At 43.6% G+C, this 20,101-nt stretch overlaps 1 protein-coding gene and 1 pseudogene across 2 annotated transcripts in view; one reads left to right on the plus strand and one right to left on the minus strand.

Moving 5' to 3' along the window:
• The window catches only part of FER1L6 (fer-1 like family member 6), a 159,123-nt gene that overhangs the window by 99,227 nt on the left and 39,795 nt on the right, over positions 1-20,101 (minus strand). For both annotated transcript variants that reach the window (XM_059165676.1, XM_059165678.1), the window contains exons 2-10: positions 18,423-18,505; positions 14,162-14,282; positions 12,596-12,650; positions 12,368-12,499; positions 9,085-9,147; positions 5,309-5,387; positions 3,944-4,100; positions 3,092-3,278; positions 1,164-1,356 (exon numbers count right to left, since the gene is read on the minus strand). In XM_059165676.1, the coding sequence (XP_059021659.1) occupies positions 1,164-1,356; positions 3,092-3,278; positions 3,944-4,100; positions 5,309-5,387; positions 9,085-9,147; positions 12,368-12,499; positions 12,596-12,650; positions 14,162-14,282; positions 18,423-18,505 (1,070 nt within the window). The remainder of the gene's footprint in view (positions 1-1,163; positions 1,357-3,091; positions 3,279-3,943; positions 4,101-5,308; positions 5,388-9,084; positions 9,148-12,367; positions 12,500-12,595; positions 12,651-14,161; positions 14,283-18,422; positions 18,506-20,101) is intronic.
• Positions 2,957-3,022, plus strand: LOC131828270 (U4 spliceosomal RNA; annotated as a pseudogene).

The raw sequence follows: 20,101 nt of genomic DNA on the forward strand, positions 1-20,101 counted from the left end.
TGGAGCCCAATGGAGAATGAAGCAGAAACAAACATTAAACAAGTAAATATTTACATTATAAGTGCTAAGCAGATTTACCTTATGCAGCAAGAACAAATAACAGGCTGAGGAGGCATGGAGGGGGTCAGGCAGAAAGAGAGAGATTCTGTCCCAAAGGAGAGTCAATTTTAAGAAGGAGAAATACCAGGTTAAAAGGGATAAAAAGATTTTATGGCTCCTGATGTCTAATTTTCAAAAATATTTTATACATTTCTTTGAACCATCAAGATGTTCCTGAAAAGTTGGAGTAAAACATGTTTACATCAAGTTGGGATATTCCCAACTTGTTTGGTGGTGTGAGTTCTGTGTAAAGCAATCCTATGGCAAACCCTTCCACGATAGGCAGACTTAAACAGTAGGTATTTATGGAGGTCTTTTTGTGGTGTCACGCTGTGAGAGGCACAGGTGTCACGCTCTGCTTCAGCGAACCTTTTGGTATATACATTACATGTACACACATACACATATATATGCATAAATATATTCATCAATTAACACTGATTTGTGGTGCAGAGAAAGATTGCCTTGGGATTTTAAGGAGGCAGGTGTTTGTTGGGATATTTAGAAAGTTATCATCTGCTAAGTTAGGTTTTACAGGTAAAGAAAGAGTAAAGCTCTCTCCCCTGACCGGCGGATTCGCTGGGACTCCTCATTTCCTCCCTGGCTCTCTGAGTGTGTAGCCAGCAGCACCTTCCTGCAACAGTCATGTGCTTCTAACAGTGAGTTAGGGGCACAACATCTTCTGGACTATTTAAATGTGTAAAACCCATTCTTAGCTTGTGAGCCATACACATGTATTTGGCCAACTGGTTGTAGCCCATGGACCATAGTCTATCAATGTCTGATCTAATCTAAACTCTTCATTTTTCATTTATGAAACCTAAGGCCCAGAGATGGTGAGTGACTACCTCAAGGACACACTGTGATGCTCATGGAACTCCTGGGACCAGGACCAAGCTTTTTGGCTCCCACAGCCAGGCTTCAGCTACTGCCCTGAACCAATCCAAAGCACAAACCACACAGAACATGGAAATGCCTTAAGACACTGCCTGTTCCACTTCTTCCATTACGAAAATCAATCGTTTTGTGACTCCCATTTCCAAGTCAGACACATGAGGCTTTACCTTTGTCTCCATCCTGTTCATTGGAGATTTTCTTCAGGTCGATGAAATGGGTGGCCAGAGCTACATCATTCATGCTGCCTTCATCCCACACCTGGATTTTCACCCTCCGACACAAAGGAGGAAACATTTCCTTGAAGACCACCTGTTCATGCCACACAGGATCAGCACAATTCTTCTGCACTGTGGTTCGCCCCTAAAAACAAAGCCAGCAAGGTGTAAGCCGTCAAAAGAAAGGAAAGAGGCCCTCTGAATTGACTGAAGAAAACTCTCTTCAAACCAGGAAATATAAAGTAAGTTGCCAGAAATAATGAACCTGCTTCCACTGAGCACCCATGGAAATCTGTTAGAGTAGCCTCTCCCTCTCCACAGGGAATGCATGTCAAGATCCTAGTGGATACCTGAACTTGCAGATAGTGCTGAACCTTATATATACTATGTTTTTTTCCTATACATACATACCTATGATAAAGTATAAGTTATGAATAAGGTACAGTAAGAGATTACCAACAATAATACAGAAAAGTTAAAACAATACTATAATAAATATTACCATCGATCTTAGCAATCTCAGCCTACAATTTCTTTCCCTTTCTTACTGAGAACTTTTACCTTTTCACTTAAAGGAAATGCTGCTTCTCTTTGGTGTATCTGAATTGCCAGGACCACTCCTCCTACGTCTAGGGGATGTTATTAAGTAAAATAAGGGTGATTTGAACACAGATACTGCCATAGCACCAGAGTGTACCGATAACCCAGGTGGCTAAGTGACTGACTGTAGTCAGGGCCGACTTACTGGATAAAGGGATGATTCACATCTGGGTAGGATGGAGCAGGATAACCCAAGATTTCATCCCGCCATTTGGAATGGTGTGCAATTTAAAACTCATCAATTGTTTATTTCTGGAATTTCCCATTTAATAATTTCAGGCCATGGTAGGCTATGAGTAACTGAAACCATGCCAAGCAAAACCCCAGATAAGGGAGGAATACTGCGTACTAACATCCTACTCTGCACTAGACACCATGCCAGGCTTCAGGGACAAAGGGAGTAATTGATGGGTCCTGCCCTCAGGAAGTTCTCATAATCACAGGGGGGCTGGGAAAAGGCCAACCTGCCTGTTTTGAATATGAATTATTCCATGCATCTCCAGGAATAAAGCAGATATAGTAAGACCTTGAGTTTGTATCTTATAAAACTAGGACCTGATGCAAATCACTTCCCCCTTCTGGACCTCAGCTTCCTTGTCAGAAAATGAAAATGATGTCCTATATGACTTAAGGGATCCAAGTAAAAAATACTACAATGTTCACCCTGCCAAGAGGAGGAGTTCAAGTAGCATATACTGTGAGGGCAGAGACAACATGTGTGTCAGCCAAACCTTCAAAGTCCAGCCAACCAGGTTTAAGCTGTGACCATGTGTCCAGGCCCTGGTACTTTCAATGGCTCTTGAGCAGGGAACAACAGGGAACAGAGATGTCTAGACTTATGCAGGACAAGGACTACCTGCGGAGACTGGGGAGCAGATTGGGAGGCAGGTAGCGATGTTATGGAGCCTGGGGACTGAGTAACAGCTCAGAAAATTAGTCAGAGGTAAGGAAGGAGGTCTATCTGCCTGGGTCCTAAATCGGCAATACCCCATAGCCCCTCTCCATGATCTTAAATGGACAGTGAGTGGGTCACTACCACACCCACTGTCCTGCCATGTGACTCAACACATTTTGTGACAAGCTTTCTCTCTTAAGGCACTTCCTAATTTTTATTTTAATTTATTTCATTTGATTAGAAATGTCCTAGCTTTGCGCAGTGGCAGTATCGTAGCCAATGAGGTTTATCCGAGGCGCGATTATTGCTAATTGATTAGAAATGTCCTAGGTAAAGAGCAGAGTTTTGGCCCTGGTTTGCTGTTGGTGATGACAGCATTCCTTACCACCTGCCCAGCAAAGGAAACCTCCACGAAGGGGTCCACGAGGTCCTTGTTGTCACCCACAAATGCTTTTGTGACATTTGCCATGATGCTGGAGTTCATTTTGGGCAACCCCTCTGCTTTGTACAGTCTAACGTAGAATCTGGCCCAGGGTCTCTCTGATGGAAACCCTTGAGGGATCAAAAGGTTCCTTGAGGGAGAACAAAAAACAAAAAACAAAACAAACAAACAAACAAAAAATCTCACTTAGAAGAAGAGAGAAAAGGTAGAAGCAGTTTAGAGACAGAAAGAAGGACCCTGATGTAGAAGAAAAAACTGAAAAGATCAGGATTCAATGCTAAAATGAGTTTTCTTTGTGGTGTAAATGGCAGCAAAGGGTATGAAAAGAATAAATGCTAATTCCTTCGAGTCTTTGAATTATAGAATAAACACCATGTCCCACTCTGCACTTTGAAAAAGGACATTAAGTCTTCCCATTTCACAAACCGCTGGTTGAAATGATAATTCCTTCAAAGAAAAATCAGCCAAATTCAGATAAATAGGATAAGCTGAGGAACAGCTTATCTATTTTGGGTTATTATAGGGAGACAGGTCGTCCTTGTCCTAGAAGCTGACCTCCCAAAGGCTAGTGACACCTTGGATAAATCGTGTCACTAGCCTTTGGGAGGTCAGCTTCTAGGACAAGGACAACCTGTCTCCCTTGGTGCCTCTGATAGAGCAGAATCCCAGGTAGACAAGCCATGAATTTGGCAGTTCTCATGTGCCCACAAGGAAGGGGAGGGAGAGGGAGGAAAGAGAGATGGAACCTGGGACATATCATGTCTCTTGCATGACCCTGGATGGGCCTTGTCTCACTTTTCTATTTGTTCCTCAGCATCGGGAGTTTTGGGGTTGGTCTTCAAGATGTCGCCTTTCCCAGTCACGCTGATGTCACACTTCAGGTACCCCTTCGTGCCAGTCCTGATGTCACCAGGGTCTGTGAGTAGGGCCCACTTGTCACAGAACTGATGACCTGTAAAAAGCGTCCTGACAGCTCAGATCCTCTGCACAGCTGGACTCAGCTAGTGCAGCCAGTCCTGTCCAACACCCAGGAGGTGGCTCTTTCCAGTATTCCCAACCTCATGCTGCCTCCTCTCCTTCCCCATTTCTTTTTGTTCCCACCCTCTTGTCTGTCTTCTCCAACCTGCCACAGGTATTTGGAAAGCCTTCCACTCAGTGCTAATTGCCTAGACAGGTTCTTAGCTTGGATAGGCTAGGAGAACATTAACGGAGTAGAGAATTCACATATTCTTTCGCAGGCTATAAATGGGGCTCATGAATCTTTTTGTTTGGTGTACACTGTCAGTCCAAACTTTAAACGCTCTAGACCTCTGACTTATCTTTAAAAAAAAAAAAAAAAAAAAAGCTGTTAGGTCTTCCAAAACAGAATGCACAGCTCCATGTGTTAGCAGGAGGTATGGGAGCTGAGGGGCCACTGTGCCTTTCATGTGGGTTGTAAGTGTTCCTGTTCCCCACAGTCTGCAGCAGGCCTTATTATCCCCACCCACTGCACTCTGATATACCCAGGGGCTGGCCCCCTGGACTCGTGCGAGTCGAAGTTGCTTTGAAGAGAAGGGACCTCTCATGAGAAAATCTAGATCTGTTGACGGCCTTCTTACTTATCAGCTCCTGACCTTGGACGAATTACCTGCCTTCTCTGAGTTTCCCTTTCCTATAAATCAGAGATAATAAGAATTATACAGCAAAACCTTATATGGCATGCCACAGCCATTACTCGGAGCTAGGTTCTTTATGAAGCACTTTATATATCAACTTAATCTTCTAGCAACCCTGGAAAGGAGGTACTATTTTATCTTCATTTTCTCTGATGAAGAAGCGGAGTCGTCATTTGCCCAAAGTTGCACAACCAGGAAAGAGCAGGGTGGAATTTGAAGCCAAGCTATCTGGCTCCAGAGTCCATATGTGTAATTCCTATGCCACCTTTACTGCCTGCGTCGTACATCATCACAGCTCTGAATTATAGATAGAGTTTGTTGGGGGAGGAAAACATGAAAGAGAATGTTGTCATCAGATTGTAAATGTTGTGGGAAAGGGCCAGGGTTGTTCCAATTGTGTAATTGAGTGAGTGGGTCAGCGGATGAGCACATGAATGAGTTGACCATCAGGTGTGGCAAACTAGGAGGTAAGTAAGGGAGATATTGGGAAGAAATGCTTCCTTACCAGGCTGGTTGTACACAGTCCCCAGGTCTACTTTGAAGGAGCCGATCAGTATGCTGCCTATCAGCTTGTGGTGAAAGACCTAAGGAGAGATGGAGCAGTGAGTCCAGCTGCAACAGATTTCTTTGAAGATCAATCTGTGAAATGGGTTCATGACACCTCAGTGAGGATTCTAGACCTTGACGCTCGTCTGGCCTTCACTCTTCTCTGGAGCATAATGACATTTGGTCATCAAGTGAAAAGGGCATCCAGAGCATCTCACCTGGACCTCTCCCTCCTAGGAGGTTTTCAGCTATTGAAGGATACCTAACAAATCTCACTCTCTGAAAAGTATCTTTTTAAACCAAATTGAGCTCTGGTACAACCTACCTTTTAACACCCATCTCTGTCTACTGAAAATCTACCCATCTTTCACTGCCTAGAACAAATATTGCCTCCTCCAAGCAGCCTTTCCTTATCCACCACAGATGAAAGTCTCTTTTCTCTCCTAAACTTCCACCATACTCTGCTCACAACTTACTCAGAGAATCTGCCACATAGTGCTCTGAGAAGTTTGGGACATGCACAATAGTCAGAACAAAGGAAGGGTCATCCTCAATATTTTATCTGATCAGAAGTCAGCAGCAGAGGGCCGGGCTGGTGAGAGCAACACAATTTAATGCAGGGCTATCAAGATGAGGAAGTTCTAAAAGAAAGCAGCAGACCTGGCACGGGGTTCAGAAGGCACACTGATGAGAGACTGCTGAAGGAGCAGGAGTAGTTCAACCTTTAACTGTGGATGAGGAGTGATTGTAACTGAAGTATTTTCCAATCTTGGAAACACCACTGTGTACAAGAAGGAATAGGTTCCCCATGTGGATCCCAAGTCACAGGAAGAGAGACACATCTCACTACAAGGATAGGTTTTATAATAGAACTTCCCAGCAATGAGTGGGCTTTTCTAGAGATAGTGACTATCCATCACTGGATTTAACCAAGCAGTACGCCAAAAACCCCATGTCATAGAGGTGGTGACAGGGATTCCCATACCAGCTGTGTTACACTAGAGGGTCTCTGGGCTTCCTCACATTCTGTGAGTTCCTTGAATCAAAAACAGTTTCCTACTTTCTTCTACCCACCACATGCATGGCCTTGTTCATAATAGGTGTCCAGTAAACATTCAATGAATTAATGAATGATTAACTAATCGAATGATGGGTGAATGGAAGACTTTTGGGATTTCTAAACAGCTCCTTTTGGTAGAGGCGACTAACGAAAATAAATTCAACTGACTTCAGGAAATGAAGAAATGATGATCTTCCAGTCTCCCTTTCAACATTTACTACCTTGCCCAAACTTCACAGGGGAGTTAAGAGAACTGAGGGCAAGTAAGGATAGCTTGGCTCAAGGGGAGGAGTTATTTAAGGCCACACATACAAAGCTCACTCCAAACCTCCCCATGATTGCAGTTGCTACCATGGCGTCCCAAAGGCCCCAGCAAGAACATAAGCCTGACTCATGCTCTCTTCTCAGATCAAAGGCATCTGGGTCCCTATCGGCACAATGGGACACAAGAGCCCACATAGGTCTTTAAATAACACAGGAGACCTCCTCAAATAATCCATCCACTAGTCTGAGTGCCAGGTACCCTGCTGTGGGCACACATGGGATTCTAGGGACTTCAAGGAATTCCACACACAGAGTTCTGGGGGCCCTGTATGCCTGGGGTCATTGGCAAGGAAAGATGGTCTTTGGCACCACCATGGTCTACTACAGCCTGGCTATCCCAATAGCATCTGCTTACTGTGCCCGCCCCCTTCTTCTCTCATGTTGAATTTATTTGGGGCACATTGACTTCTAGCTCATGAACTACCAGAAAACTTATATTAATATAACACTCCCCTCCAAAGGGAGTTTTACCTTTAAAATCTTTTATCTCTGTCCCTAAGAGTCATTTGGGGAGCCCAAAGTATTCTCTTCTTCCAAGTTAGGGAAAGAAAAATAGCAATACCAGCTTTGGTCCTCAGTGTGAAAATCCACTGTCCCACAGAGAGTCATGACCCTTGTCTATGCTATGGTATAAACATCTAGCTATTAATTGTTTGCCTGAAATCTAGACAGTTCCTCAGGACCCAGCTCCACTGCCGATCTCCCAAACAGATGGTTGCCAGAGCTATGCAATGTAACATTCCTAGGCAATGCCCTGGGGCCCGAAATATCTTCTGCACCACTTGTCATCAGGCCTGAGATTCAAATTAAGAATGTCTGGCTTGGGGCACCTGGGTGGCTCCCTAGGTCAAGCATCTGACTCTTGGTTTCAGCTCAAATCATGATCTCAGGGTTCTGAGATCAAACTCCACAATGGGCTCCAGAGTGTGTAGTCTACTTAAGATTCTCTCCCTCTCTCCCTGCCCCTCCCTACTTGTGCTCTTCCTCTCGCTAAGAAAATTTAGATACATAAATAAAGCCTCTTATTTTTTTTTAAGAATTTTGATTCTTGATAACTTTTCATTCTTCAAGAGTCACATTCTTCAAGTGCCCCTGATCAAGAGAATATAATAATTCCACTATTACCTAAGACTTAATGCAGGGCCTATATATACTATGTTATATCTATATTATTATGTACATATATAATGTAAAATATATGAGTATAATATAATAAGTATAATGTAATATATATTCTAGAGTTAGGTGGATGGTAAGGACAAGCAAGGAAGTCTCCAAGACAAGTTTTTCCATCTTCAAAATTCTAATTAGAGTTGGAGTCACTGCTGAGGAAAACATTTCCTCATTCTCCACATGTCTTGCATTGGCACATAAAGTATGGAGTTCATCCTTTCAGAACCATTAGGAAGAGAGCACATACCCTTCCACCACTCACTTGGCCTCACTCAGGCATGCCGAGCCATGCTAACCTCTTCATGGGAGAAGCAGTGATTTCCCAGACTGGTGAGATAAATGCAGTCTGTCACCCACTGGTCTGTCTGTCCTTTAACTGAGTGATGTGAGGCTGGCATCAATCCTTTCTGGCCCCCATTCTCTCTCTTTTGGGCAGGTACTTTCACATGGGCACTCTCCCATCCCATTCCTGTCCTCCATGTGGTGGGCCACCTGGATAAGGTGTCTGGCTAGACCAAGAAGCTTCTCTGTCTCTACTGTTCAGACATGATCTGTGGAGACAGGAATTCACCCGTGGAGCTGAGGAAGGGTCTGTGCAGCAGACACAACCCCCCATGAGCAGGTCCTAAGGTCTACACTAAGAGGCAGCTATGAAGAGGCCAAATGGAAACCACTTGCTCCAAATCATATTTTCTGATCAGCATTACTGACATATTTGGTTCCTTCCTGATGCCTTTTCCTACTTCTCTATTCATTACCAATGAGGAGGGGGTTAGCAGTGTGATTAATTATCATTAGTGTGAATATCATCCCAAGAGAGAAACACTAACAACTCCTCTCATAAAAAGAAATAAATCAACTCAAAATGGCAATCTGTCAAGATGGCACTTGAAGCATATGCTGCAAATTCCCACATTAGTAAACTCTACAATTCAATTCATGGTGGCTTGAGAGTGGCTTATAACTTGTTTTCAGGAAGCACAGGTTTCCTTGAGGAGATTTTCCTTCCCAAATTCTTCCACACTAGTTATTTCATGTTCTATCTGTTGATTTTGAACTCACCATCTCACACTCACCCTCCCAGACCTATTCACCTCTAAGCAGGCTGAGCTGTCCTAGAGAGTTCCTAAAACCTAGAATTTCTCCCACCACCACTTCATCACCAATGATATACTTACTGAGATTTTGATGATCTTGTCAAAAAGATGCAGTTGGGGTCCAATGAAATCAAAGACAAAGTACTAAAAAACAGAAAGTTCATTCTGACCATAAATTCCAGGCTTGCATCTAAGAACTTTATTATTGGACTACTCATAGATTTCTATCATTTTAACCAAATGCTGCATGGTCCTCAGTGGCATGGATGCATCATCAATCAACAGGTCATCCCTTATTTAGGGTCACCTACATTCCTTCCAGTTTTTTTTTTTCAAATGGAAAAAAAATGCTGTCATCTTCATTTTTGCACAGGATATACATGAATTTTCCTCTAAAATGGACATAAAATGTGCAATTATCAGGTCATGGCTTATGGGCATGTAAATATCTAGTAGATAATATGAAATTTCTTTCCAAAGGGGCCAAGCCATTTTACATTCTCATTGGCAGCATACAAAAAAGCCATTTCTCCATACCCCTGACAACCCTTGATATTATCAATTCTCTTGACTTTTTGACCTATAAATAATGATAGGTGAAAATCATATCTCAGCGTGGTTTTAATTTGGGGTGAATCTAGTTAAAAATCTAATTTTCTCAGCACGTTTCAGTTTCAAACATCTTTGTGGCCATTCTCAAGAATAACCAGAAAGAGAATGAGAAGAAATTATGGACAAGGAAGGCTTCTAATTTTAAGAAAGTGATTGAAATTAGAGTTGAAGAAACTCTCTAGGCCAGTCTCTATAGTCTACAGTTAAGAGACTGAAGACTAAAGGATTTAAAAGACATGCCTGGATTCAGACAGCTGGTTACTTCTGAGCCTGAGAGCACGGCTCTACTTCTCCAGAAGTCATCACATGAGGGCTTCAAGTACTAGATGTTTCACCATTTGAACTTTACCGAGTAACTCCCAAATGTGAGGCTATATTCTCCTAAGATATAGAACGATGGAGTGGTGTTTTGCTGTGGGTTGTGTCTTTTGGGGACTGGTAGGGGTGGGGAAGGCAGGACCAGGAAGTTGCTTTGTAGAATGTTTGTTTTGAGCTTCCAGGTGGAGGAATAATGAAAGGACCTTAGAGATGAACAGGACAGTAACAGAAAAGGGAGAACTAACTGCTCACAGCCTGCTTTTAAAGGGAAATGCAGAAAAACCAAAATGTAGAAATCGAAAGATGCCATCATACATCATAATAAAAAAATCTTCAAACTGGCAGTCCCTGGAGATTAAGGACAGGCCACGTTACATTCAATGTCTTCTGTTTAAGAAAATCAGAAAATACCATGACATTTCAGGAAGTTTTTCATATATATGTTCAAACTTTTAAAGAGTTGTGTTGTTCAGAATTTCTTTTATATGGAAAACACATGAAATACCTTGTCCTGATAGATGAAATGCTATGAGTTCCTTGGACCAATAAATTAGTTCCAGTGTTTATTGCTTTCTGCTGAGTTTCACATTTCAAACTCAATTACCTCACACAGGTTCACTAGACCTTTGAGCCACACACATTTTTCTGGCTGGAAAATATTCCCCAGTCCCTATTAATGGGTTCCTTCAACATCTGGTGGGCCTTGGGCTTGAAAATTAGAGTCAAAAGCTATAATAAAAGTTTTCAGTTCAACTTCTGTGTTTTTACTTGAGTGTCGACTGATGATACACAGGCCCAGTTTTGTGTCATTTACATCCAAGACTTGTATGCATAAAGAAAATACTAATTATATCATTTAACAAACCTGTAGAGCTTTGCAGTTTTAAAACATTTTCATACATATTTTTTCACGTCACACCCATGCTAAAAGTTGTTATGGAGATGATGGGAAGGATGTTATGGGTAGGATGGGAAGGAAAAAATCTCACGGTAAGAGCCTCAAAGACAGGAGTGATGGATAACGAAGCAGGGAGTTAACAGCTCAAATGGGATTTGGTTATTTTCTGTTGATTTCATTTCTTATGGACTCCCTTTTCAATTATTATTCCCATTAGGGAAATAATTAAGAGTTTGCTGCATTTTTTGATAATTCACAGTGTCTAAGTGCCTATAGGGAAACAAGCATTCTTGTACACTATTAGTTGGAGTGTAAGTTGTTACTTCTTTGAAGGGCAATTTAGTGATATCAAAATTTTCAATACACATATTCTTTGTCCCAGTTATGCCATATTAATATTATTGTAAGTAGTAGCCCAAACCTGAAAAAAATTAATATCCATCAATGAGAGAATGGACTGGTTTAGTAAATTATGGTATATCAATGCAATGGGAAACTAAACCAATGAGGGGAAAATGAGTTTGAACTATATGTATTGATATAGACTAATTTCTAAGATACATTGTTTTGTGAAAAGATCAAGGTCCAAGACAGTGTGGATAGAATGCTACCATTTGGTTACAGTATTTGTTTGCACATTGTATATGTCTAGGATGTCTCTGGAAGGATACACAAATGTTTGGTGAGAATGAGTTGGGAGGGATGCCAGCTTAGGGATCAAAGATCAGAGGGACATATGTTTTTCATCATATATCATTTTATACTCTTTGTATCTTTTTTTTTAAAGATTATTTATTTATTTATTTGACAGAGAGAGATCACAAGCAGGCAGAGAGGCAGGCAGAGAGAGAGAGAGAGGAGGAAGCAGGCTCCCTGCTGAGCAGAGAGCCCGATGCGGGACTCGATCCCAGGACCCTGAGATCATGACCTGAGCCGAAGGCAGTGGCTTTACCCACTGAGCCACCCAGGCACCCCTATACTCTTTGTATCTTTTACCATTTTTTACTATGTAATTTTTTATTTATAAAAGAATTTAGTGTGTATAAAATTTAGAGACTTCTGTCTCTCTTTGATATTTTCCTCTCTTTGATCGTCACAATTTTTGCACTCCTTAGAAAAATACATCTGCTTTACTTTCCACTGCAATGTGCCTATTTCAAAATTAATAAATAAATTTCTAGTGTCTCTTTCATGAAAAAGATGTTTATCTTCTTTATAACTGCACTCAATACATTTATTTAATGTAAAACCACAGCTTATAATGGATGGTGAGCATATGCGAAATAAGAAAAAGGGTATATTGAAAATAGGGCAATGAATTTAATATCAGCAGGAATTCCTCCCCACACCTTTTCATCATCTTTTTGGTGAGACTCTAGAGGGTTGTTTGTAAGGAGGCTCAGAGAGCTTGCCAGGGCTTAGATGAGTGATGGGAAGCAGTGAGGAGGGACACAGCTTTTCTATTTCGCTACCATTCCTACAGATGACAACAGAGGGAGCGTGGTGGAGAAGATGCTGGTCACCTCTATGACTTACTTCATTGTAAAATGGACTGTTGGTTCCTTCTTTCACTGTGCTTTGTTTCTTCTCTTCCCCCACTTCAATGATCACAACTGGATCAATGTTCTCACCCACCAGCTGGCGGGCCTCAGTGATGGTGATGGCAATCTACAACACAAAACAACATGTATGCACTCTAGACCTTGCTGTTCATTCACAGAAGAAGAACTGGGTCAGGATGGGCAGGAGGAGTTATTCACTTACTTGATAATTTTGGGACCTGACCTCCCCATCATGGATCTTAGCCAACAGTTTTGATCTATTAAAAGAAAGTTTTAACATATTTGTTTCATTAAGTAAGAACACACTTTAAGATCCATAAGCCATGATAATATTTTCCCAGGTACATCTAAGTCCACACATGTGATACCTATGCTGTATCACATATTCTTTCTCTGTCTCTGGAAGAGATAAATGTAAATGAGCAAGTGACTTAATTTCTCTATGACTCAGTTTCTCCATCCTAAAATTGGAACTAATAATAATAGTCTTTACCACATGAAGTAATTGCCACAAGTGAATGATATGACTAATTTGTTCTACTGATAGTAAGAATTCTGAGCAGAAATAGAAGGGAGTGTATGACAAACCATAAGTGACTCTTAATCTCACAAAACAAACTGAGGGTTGCTGGGGGGAGGGGGGTTGGGAGAAGGGGGTGGGATTATGGACATTGGGGAGGGTATGTGCTTTGGTGAGTGCTGTGAAGTGTGTAAACCTGGTGATTCACAGACCTGTACCCCTGGGGATAAAAATATATGTTTATAAAAAATTAAAAATTAAAAAAAAAAGAAGGGAGTGTATGAGGAATTACCATGAGTAAGAAATCGACATAAACAAACATGGTAAACTGAAGGCATTGATAGCCCCAAGTATTCGACTCCTTGGATCCATGCTCTTTTGCCTTGTACCTTGTAGTCTCTCATTCTTACATGGGCTGGACTTGTGACTTGCACTGGCCAACAGAATGCAGCAGAAATGACTTTTGCTAATTCCAAGCCTAGGCTCAAAAGACTTTGTGTACTTGCACTCCATCTTCCCTCTCTTGGAACTCTGCCATCACCACTATTGGAATAAACTTGGACTAGCCTGCTAGAGGATCTAATGCCATATGGAGGAGAGCTCAGTGGTCCAAGTGAAGCAATCCCAGATCAGCCTACCACTAGCCAACCCTCCAACCAAAATCAACAGTGTTACCAAATGGCCACATACACATGAGTGATGGATGCCTAACTCTCTAGAAACAGTAAGACCAACCAACTCACTCATAGATTCATAAACAATATTAAATTTTTGTATTAAGCCTCTGAGTTTGGGATTATTATTAACTGATAACGGCAAATCACATGCAGAAGACCAGTTTGTTCTGACTTTTTGTTGGGTAGCATAAACATTGGGGACAACAACAAAGCTAAGAGATCTGACACCTTGATGTATTAAAGAACAGGTGAGGGACAGCTTCTGAGTCTGTCTCCTGTTGTTGCTGACATTCCTGAATTATGAGGCACAGTAGGCCTTAACTCAGGGGATTGAAGGCCAGAAGTTGATAGAGCTGGGCCCCTGGCCTGCTGACAGCGGACTGGTATCAAGAGGCCCGCACTGCCATAGAGGACAAGAAGTAGATACAGACCTCTGTCTTCCTGTCTTAGACCTTTGGCTCCTTGCAGACAGTGATCAGGTATCATTCTCTTTTTCCCAGAACCTGTAGAGGTACCTGCACACAGGAGGTGTTCAGCAAACGTGTGCTGACTGCCTGCACCAACACTGTACCTTCTCTTTGGAGGAGCTGCAGGAATAGGAATGACAGGTTCCTGATCATTAATCGAATCTCCTCCCGGACCTTCCTGCTGAGAAGGCCCCTCCTGTGGTGCCTCAGCTTCACTCTGGCCATCTAGAGAAGCAAACAAAGGAAGAAAACTGTCTATTAGGATACACAGTGGTGGTCTGAGCCTCAACTGTCCCCGCACTATGCCAATCACCATGAGGTGGACAAGGCAACTATAAGACAGTCCCTGCAGCATGAAACTTAACATAAAAGAAAGGCACATACCTTAATTTTTCTAAAAAAAAAAAAATTATATATTCATCTTCTGTTTCCAAAAAAAGAGTAGATTTATATGCATGGCATTATGGAAAGAAACCGAGATTTGAATTGAAAGACGTGATTTCAAGTCACGACCTTGCCACAGTGGACCTTCAGACAAGTCAAGACAAGTCATGTATTCCCTCTGAACCTCCTCAGTAAAATTTAATGTGCATAAGAATCACCTGAGAAGCTTTGAAATGTAGATACTGATTCGGTGAGTCTGGGGCGGAGCCCAAGACTCTGTATTTCTAATAACAATGACCCAGGTAAGCCTGCTCCTGCTGCCTGAGGGCCTATTTTGAGTAGAAAGGTGTCATTGGTTGAATTATAGACTCCAAAGACCTCAAGTCCTAGTCCCCGGAACCTGTAAATGTTACTTGGATAAGGGGTCTTTGATTAAGTTAAGGATTTTGCAGTGGAGATTATCCCTTATCATACAGGTGGGTCCTAGTTGCAATCATATGTATCAAAAGAAGGAGGCAGAGGAGAACAGAAGAATGCAATATGATCACAAGGCAGAGATGGGCCAGACCCCACCACAGCCTCCGGAAGATGGAAGAGGCAGGAATCAGATACTCCCGAGGGGGTGGGGCCCTGCCAATATTTTTATTTCGGCCCCAAGATACTGACTGTGAATTTCCCGCCTCCATTACTATGAGAAAATTAGTGTGGGTTATTTTAAGCCACCCCATGTGTGGTCATTTGTTACAGCAGCTACAGGAAATGAATCCATGAGTGTCTAGAAAATTTAAATGAATGGATAGTGAACATATTCTTCAGACCGCCTCTTGCCCCACAGAGGGCTTCTGATTTAGTTGATCTGGGATGTCGCCTAGATGTCCATTTAAAAAAAAAAAAAAACTCCCCAGGTGATTCTCATGTGTAGCAAAGATTAAGAACCACTTCTTAGCCAGATTTTTGGCAAAAACCAAAGAGACTGCGTGGTGTAGTTCAAAACCCTGAGTCTAAAGGTTTGGTAGAAATCCCAGCTCTGCCACTTCCTAACATCATGATTTGGGGCAAGTCACTTAACTTCTCAGCCCTGTTTTCCTCATCGATAAAGCCAGGCAAGGCCAACATTACCTACCTCACAGAGGTGTTATATTTCTACTGTCTATTTTCTTTATAGCCCACTTCTCAACCTGTAATGCAGTTACCTCCTCAGGTCTCAGTAGATAAAAGAGGCTTGCCCATCCCCCTCCCTCAGAACAGGATGATTTGAAGACTTTTTTACAAAGGTGTGGATACAGGAAAATCACAAAAAGTTGTGCAGCTATCTGGGGCTCAAGGCAGCCAAGCTGTTCGTGCTTGGAGACCCCAAAAATAAAGCAAGAGAGCAGTTACCAGAAGCTGGAAGGAGAGGAAGTCAGACCGAGTCAGCTTCCCTACAACTGTTCCGTTTAGGGACACATCCAGCCACTGGATCCAAGCTCACACTCCCCCCTTCCTCAGACTTCCTGCTGGGGCATCCCACTGGAAAGGGACCTGGCTTCTGCATCAGTACAGGTCAGCCTCTTGGGACCCAGAACAGCTGGAAAAGGGTAGAGAATCGATTTAGAAAGGCAAACAGAAGAGTCCTACACAGGGCTATCCTCCCTCTCCCCTACTCAAGTGCACCGTTCTATACCAGAATGTAGCACAGGACCCAGGACTCAGCAGACCATCCATTAGCATTTGTTGAGGAAATGAAAGAATGCCTGATCATGAGAGGGACTTGGTAATTTCATTGGGTAACCAATTAATGGATAGGTTAGGATCATTGGAATTTTATGAAATTAAGACAGAGCCACTCCAGGCCTCAAATACAAGGATATGAGAGGCACTGACTTGGAGAATCTTCAAACACTTCATCCAGAAAAGCCCTAACTTCCCAGACCAGGCCAAAAAAAATGAGACACCAGAGTAACCTCAGTTCTATGGACTTTGTTTTATCAGTCTCCCACGGAGCAAGCCCCTGGCCAGCAGCATGAATGCTATTTGCTTTCTAGGAGGGGCCTGGTACCTCTCTGCCCTGTTTGCTTTGTGGGCTAAGGACTCTAATTAGAATGAGCCAGAGGAGCCAGCTTCTCTGAAATGGCTCAGGTTGGCTGCCCTAAATCTCCACCAGCTTGTTCTTTCCTCCCCAGTGTAGTCAGTAGCGGCCGCTACCTGGAGGTTGACCCATGGAGTAGGAAAACCCAGGCTCTTGTATAAGAATGACTTCTGCTGGGGAGCCAGTTTCTCCAATTCTTAGCTGTGCAGCTTTGGGCAAGTACTTAACCTCTCTGCACCTCTTATAGAACAGATGCAAAGGAACCTACATTTTAGACTCATGAACAATGCATGTCAACTAAAAAGCAGCAGGGACTTATTAAATGTGTCCTAAATATTATTTTTCATAAGTTCCTGAATGTAAGGGACTGGCTTATTCAACTTTGTGCCCTGGGACCTACTGCAGGGTCCTAATTTCAAGGATACCAGAAAAGACCTAAAAGCCTTTTCCACCTATTCCCTGGTCAGCAGCTTGAAGCCCTGTCCCCACTTAAAATGCCTCTCATCCCATCCAAGGATGACTTCATTGTTATTACCAACACTTTGGTTTGAACGAGTTTCCATAGATTTCCACTGTAGGTTATATGTGAGGGCAGGAAGTGAGCTGGGGGAGAGGCACACGAAGCGACAGGACACCCACAGTGGGCAGCAGTGAAGGGTGAAGGAGCCCCCCCCAGAAGGCAAGAGGGGTGAAGATAAAGCAGACCCACTGCACCATTTTGGTTTGGAAATGGTCCAGAAAACTGGCCTTGCATTGGCTGTTGTCAAGGGGCACTGGGCAGAAGCCTCTAGGAGACCACCACAGAACTGCCCAACTAAAGTGCTTAATCCTTTTTGACTCAACAAACCTGTGAGTCTTCCTGATGCCGGGTCTGGCCCCACTGGCACACTTCACACTGTACCTTGGGGATTCGTTTGCTCTTTTAAGATTTAACAATTTTAAATATCTATGCCCCCAACGTGGGAGCAGCCAACTATATAAACCAATTAATAACAAAATCAAAGAAACACATAAACAACAATACAATAATAGTAGGGGACTTTAATATTCCCCTCACTGAAATGGACAGGTCATCGTTTGCTCTTTTGAAGAAGCAAATGGTCCATTCGGAGGACGCAATCTCAGACAGCCCGGACGGACCTCCCAATCCCACTCACTGCTTCGTGGCTCTGTGTTCCCAGTCTCAGGGCAGATTCTGAGGTTTGTGCAGCCACACAGGGTCCTGTGATCTGAAGGACCTCATCACACTTCACCCAATCCTCTGCTGTTGCCCTCCAGAAACTTCATAATTTCTTAACAATGGCTTTGCATTTTCGTTTTCCACTGTGCCCTGCAAACTCAGCAGCTCCCACATTTGACTTTCTCTCTCTGCATCTCTACTACCTTCTTTGTAAACCTGTTGTTTATAAATAGCAACACCCCGTTGGTAGGATGATGGCAGGGTCGAACGAGACAATAAATAAGCCTCTCCTGTAGCAGTTGCTGTCCTCACTCTTATTTTTAAATTCTCACTGGATCCTCTTCAAGGCATGAGAGACCAGCCCGGCAGCCCCCATGGTGCCCACTTCACAGAGGGAGAAACTGAGAATCACAGATGTGTTGAGATTCCTGGGCCAGGGAGCAAATCAGGACAGAAACAGGAGCTTGAACCTTGCTGCAGCCTCTCCCTAGGGTCCTCTTCCACGGCCCAGCAGGGGTCCACCCCACCCTAGTTGGCCCAGTGACCAGGTGACCAGCAGTCCTGGGATGGATGCCACTCCTGCGAGAGCAGCAGGGCCTGAAGACCCAGCAGGCAGCACACGTCCCGCCTTGCTCCCATGGAGGGAGAGTTCCATTCTCAGCCTGGAGGACTCAGCTCCATGAGACCTGTAGGCTGCAGGGCAGTGCATTTCCCCCACCCCCAAAAGCCTTACCTTGGGCAGCCTTATTGGCTAGGATTAGCCCTGTCTCTGCTTTCTTCTTCTTCTTCTTCAACTTGAGCCCAAACATCCCCTTTCTGAAAAGAAGAAGAAAAACTAAATAACACTGTAATAGTAACGTCGAGTCATTCAGACATCTGAGGACACACACACACACACACACCCTGAGTTATCCTGGAAGCTGACCAGCCTCCTCTTCCACCCTGGGGATGGGGACCAAAACACCCGTGTCAGGGTGACCCAATAAGATCTTCAGACAAGTCTACATTTGCAGAAACCATGAAGCCCCACCAGAAATCATGGGTCCACTCAGAACTTAAATGGGACTATGAAGAGACCCAGCTGGTATTTTGCTGTTTCTCCTCACTTACCTGTACCAGGTACTCAAGAGAATGACATCACTTAATCATCACAGCAACCCTCTCTTACCCATCTTATAGATGAGAAGACAAGGCCCAGAGAGGGTAGTTGCTGTTTCTGAGGTCACACAGCTCTGAGCATCAGGACCACAGGAACCCAGGCTTTAACCATTGGATGGCTGAGCAGGTTACCCTGAGCAGAGTGAACACAATCTCCAGAGCCAAGGTCCCAGAACATTTCAAGGTCAAGAGACCACGGACTCACTGGGGTCCCACCACCAGTACAGAGCTCAGCACACACATGATGTGTTCCCAGAAAATCAGCTACTATTATTGTTGGCATTATTAGCTGTGGGTGGAAGCTACTTGGGGCCTCCTTCTATCCCAGGAAATGGCTTGCTCCTCTGTCTTAACAGACAGCAGAAGCATTCTGCACAGTCCTCCTGAGAGAATCCTCTTCTGGAGTTGAGAGACTGAATGCTGGCTGGAACGGTGGATGGACCCAGTTCAGAAGAAAGTCCTGGCCTTGAGTCAGACAGGCTGGCGGGCCCTTGGAGGATGGGAAAGGAAGAACAAGGACCGAACAGAGGAGGAGGGAGGAGAGAGCAGCAAACCCTTCCAGGAATACCCTGCAGTCCCAGAGCGATGTGAGGGAAGTGAAGGGCCATCAAAGTTGTCCAGTGCGCTTACGGACACAGGACGCGGAGGCGCTTAGGGACACAGGACGTGGGAGGCGCTTATGGACACAGGACGTGGGAGGCGCTTATGGACACAGGACGCGGGAGGCGCTTAGGGACACAGGACGCGGGAGGCGCTTACGGACACAGGATGTGGGAGGCGCTTATGGACATAGGACTCAGGAGGGGCTTAGACGAGGGACCCCACATCAGGCTGTCCGGGTTCTGGTCCCAGCAAGTGCAGCCTGAACCTCTCTGCACTTCAGGTTCTTCATGCATAAGGTTAGATAAGAAATGTAAAGCATTTAGCACAGTGCCTGGAACATACCAGTTGCTCAATAAATATTAGTTATGCTGTTATTATTGTAATGGGTAGGATTAAGACCAATGAGTGGAAGCTACTAGGTGACAGAAGTTCACTCCATTTATTTATTTATTCACTTACTTATTTATTTTTTTTCCTTATTACTTTTATGTCCTGCCTTAATTCAACTGAGGAATTAAGGAGCCCTCCACCTTAGTGTTGTCTGAACAGTGAAATGGACGGCATTGAGTGGGAGTGAGTTCCCTGTTCCTGGAGGTATACAAGCAAAGGTCACCAATGGCTGGAAAAGGATATTGTAGAGGACAAACATCA

This window comes from Mustela lutreola, chromosome 3, assembly GCF_030435805.1.
Source record: "Mustela lutreola isolate mMusLut2 chromosome 3, mMusLut2.pri, whole genome shotgun sequence".
Lineage (NCBI taxonomy): Eukaryota > Metazoa > Chordata > Mammalia > Carnivora > Mustelidae > Mustela > Mustela lutreola.